Raw genomic sequence first — 2,604 nt, 5'->3', positions numbered from 1 at the left:
CTGAGGCCTTGCTCCAGTATTCTGAGTTTGAACATTTTGAATCCGTAAGAGAGTGACAGGGAGGTTCTGAACTTCCTCCTTGCATACATCACAGGTCTTGTTGCCTCTGATACTAAACCACTTAATCGCACATTCTTGGTGAGCCAAAGCAAGTTCACCTTTGCAACAGCATTCCATCTTCAATGTCTCACCTCCTTCACATAGCTCAATCAGACAAATTCTACACACAGCTTCGTCTTCAGCTATATCTTCACCGTCACCGTCGCTTTCTGAACCAAGAAAGGCTTTTAAGTCAAGTTATTGACAGCATGTGGGATTGAAAACAATCTGTTTTAGTCTTGTTACATTTATAAATTATAAATCAAACTTAGATGACTTGTGAAAGAGAGTCTTTTTTTTTATTAAATTAACCACAACTTTTTGCTATCTTTGAGTTTCAAGAAAGCAGATGACATCATTAAATAAATTATTTCTTAGCTATTTTCAGCGACTGCTTGTGCAAGTGCTTATAATATAATACCAGTATCCTTTGCTGTGGACGTTTTTAACCATTCTTTCACTTCCTTTACACCTGGGGTGGAAGGAATAATGCGGAAAAACGTATCCATTTTCCTTATGCTTTTTTCTTGGCTATCTACTGGCTCTGAACGAGTGCGAGCTATCGTTGTCCCCTGGCTTCTCTGCAAAAGGATCAAATTGGTTAAAGCAAAAGATAAACAGCTATATGATGCAAGATTTAGCAACAGCTGAATGCAAGAATTAGCACTAGAAAGTGGGAAGCAAGCATTGAGCTAAGAAAAAAATATAGGAGTTATATTAACTGCTTGTTCCCTAAATTCTATTCACATGTATGGTAGGAACTAGAAAGTAGTAGCTTTCAATATAAATGAGTTTTCTGTTTCCAACTTCTAAATGCTTCATGAAACAATAATTTCAGTGGAACAAATTCAGCAAATATTTGCAATCCTTGTTATGTTTTTGTTGAGTATGACTCATATATTAACTGATAAGTGGACAGTCGATCGAGCGTAGAGGAGCAGCGGAGCATTGTACTCTGTAACCCTTATAATTGCATAGTCGACAAACTACAGTAGTCACTATGCTGTCGGAGGCATACACACAATCGGTCAAACTTTGCGAGCAAATCATTTGCACTATTGTGTGTGTTTATTTATCTAATTTTTTTTTCAGTACTGGATTTGCTGTTCTAACAAAGTTATTGGTTAATGAAAAACAAGATACTCGTTATATAACTATACATAAAAAATAAAAATAAAAAAGTGTTTTAAAATTGATATTGCTAGTACTAATCAGTGAAATGCTTACATATGGAGAAGCACCAAGACATCCACCAAAAGCAGATTCAGTGTTTGCACGGCCAAAGATTTCTTCCACTGGTAATGATGATGTTCTCTTAATCTTAGGAGTAAATAGCTTAGTTAGAGAGAGTGATCCTGAGATAGTAGTCTTGTCTTGATTCCCTGAAAAAGAAGTTTCTGGAGCAGGTAGTGTTATAGCCTTTTCAATATCTGGTGAAGATGTTCTATACCTGAAATTCAATTTTGGTAAAATACTTCTATTGGATGATTTTGGTCTTGTTGTTGAAGACCCTGATGAATTGTTTTCAATTGGAGCATCAACAGAACGAGATGTCACAAGAAAATTAACCCTCTTGTGAGTTGGTGTTGGACTTGGTGTTAATGGCATCTTTATTCCAACAAAATCCTTGGATGAAGATGAAGAAGAAGAAGAACTAGATTCTTCTGATGTTTTCAAGGGTATTTCAAACAGAAGATTATGCTCCTTACAAATGATGAACAAAAATAAATTTCATCAGTTAGTACTTGAAATACATGATACTTAATGAAAATTAATAAAATAAATACTATTATGTAAATAGGTGATTTGTTCAAAAAAATATAATAATTGTAATAGAAAAATAGGTAGGAAGAAGGTAGTACCTTGTGAAGGGGTGGAAGAGAAACAGTTCGTTTGCAAGAAGGTTGAGTCATATTGTGGTGGTGAGAAGTGAGAAAGCAAAGCAGAAGTTGGAAGTAACCGAAAAATAAAAGGAAATAAAAATAGCAATAAGGTGCATTTGTTTGAGTGATGAAATAAAATGGGATAAAGTTGAGGAGCATTAATGAATGAAACAGAGTATGAGTATCTCTTCCTCTCACCTACTTATACTTCCTTTTTACCACTCACACCGGATTCTACACTTTTACAACAAATATGCTCATAACCTTCGCTTTTTCCTATTTCTCTTCACCGCTCAAACATTTTACAACCACCAAAACACGTGCTCTCAACTCAATTCATTTTCCTCTTTTCTTTTCGCTATTTTACTCTTTTCTTTTTAAATATTTATTTTTCTATTTATTCGCGCTTCATTGCAATTTTCACTGTCAACCCTAATACCAGATTTGAATATGCGTTACCTTACTTTATTCTCGCTTTTTCAGAAAGGTTCAAGTTTAAGTTACAAACTGGCACTGAATTTTAGATTCTACAAAATATTTTTAACTTTCAGTCGTTTCTTTTTGTAATCAATATTTGTCTACTTGTGTGTTTTGGTCACAGATAAAAAATTTCTTTCTAATA

General features: G+C 34.3%; 1 protein-coding gene across 9 annotated transcripts in view; it reads right to left on the bottom strand.

Annotated features, from left to right (window-relative positions):
• The window catches only part of LOC101488558 (uncharacterized), a 6,004-nt gene extending 3,400 nt beyond the window's left edge, over positions 1-2,604 (bottom strand). For 5 of the 9 annotated variants that reach the window (XR_012162378.1, XR_012162379.1, XR_012162380.1 and 2 more), the window contains exons 1-4: positions 1,962-2,604; positions 1,327-1,803; positions 521-680; positions 3-269 (exon numbers count right to left, since the gene is read on the bottom strand). Coding sequence is in view for 5 of the 9 variants with exons in the window: in XM_027335243.2 (XP_027191044.1) it covers positions 3-269; positions 521-680; positions 1,327-1,803; positions 1,962-2,141 (1,084 nt within the window). In the remaining 4 variants the exon portion in view is untranslated. The remainder of the gene's footprint in view (positions 1-2; positions 270-520; positions 681-1,326; positions 1,804-1,961) is intronic. The other 4 variants (XM_027335223.2, XM_073366487.1, XM_073366471.1 and 1 more) reach the window with 4 other exon arrangements.

The sequence above is a fragment of the Cicer arietinum genome, chromosome 1 (assembly GCF_000331145.2).
Source record: "Cicer arietinum cultivar CDC Frontier isolate Library 1 chromosome 1, Cicar.CDCFrontier_v2.0, whole genome shotgun sequence".
NCBI classification, from domain to species: domain Eukaryota; kingdom Viridiplantae; phylum Streptophyta; class Magnoliopsida; order Fabales; family Fabaceae; genus Cicer; species Cicer arietinum.
This window is presented reverse-complemented; position numbering and strand designations above follow the sequence as displayed.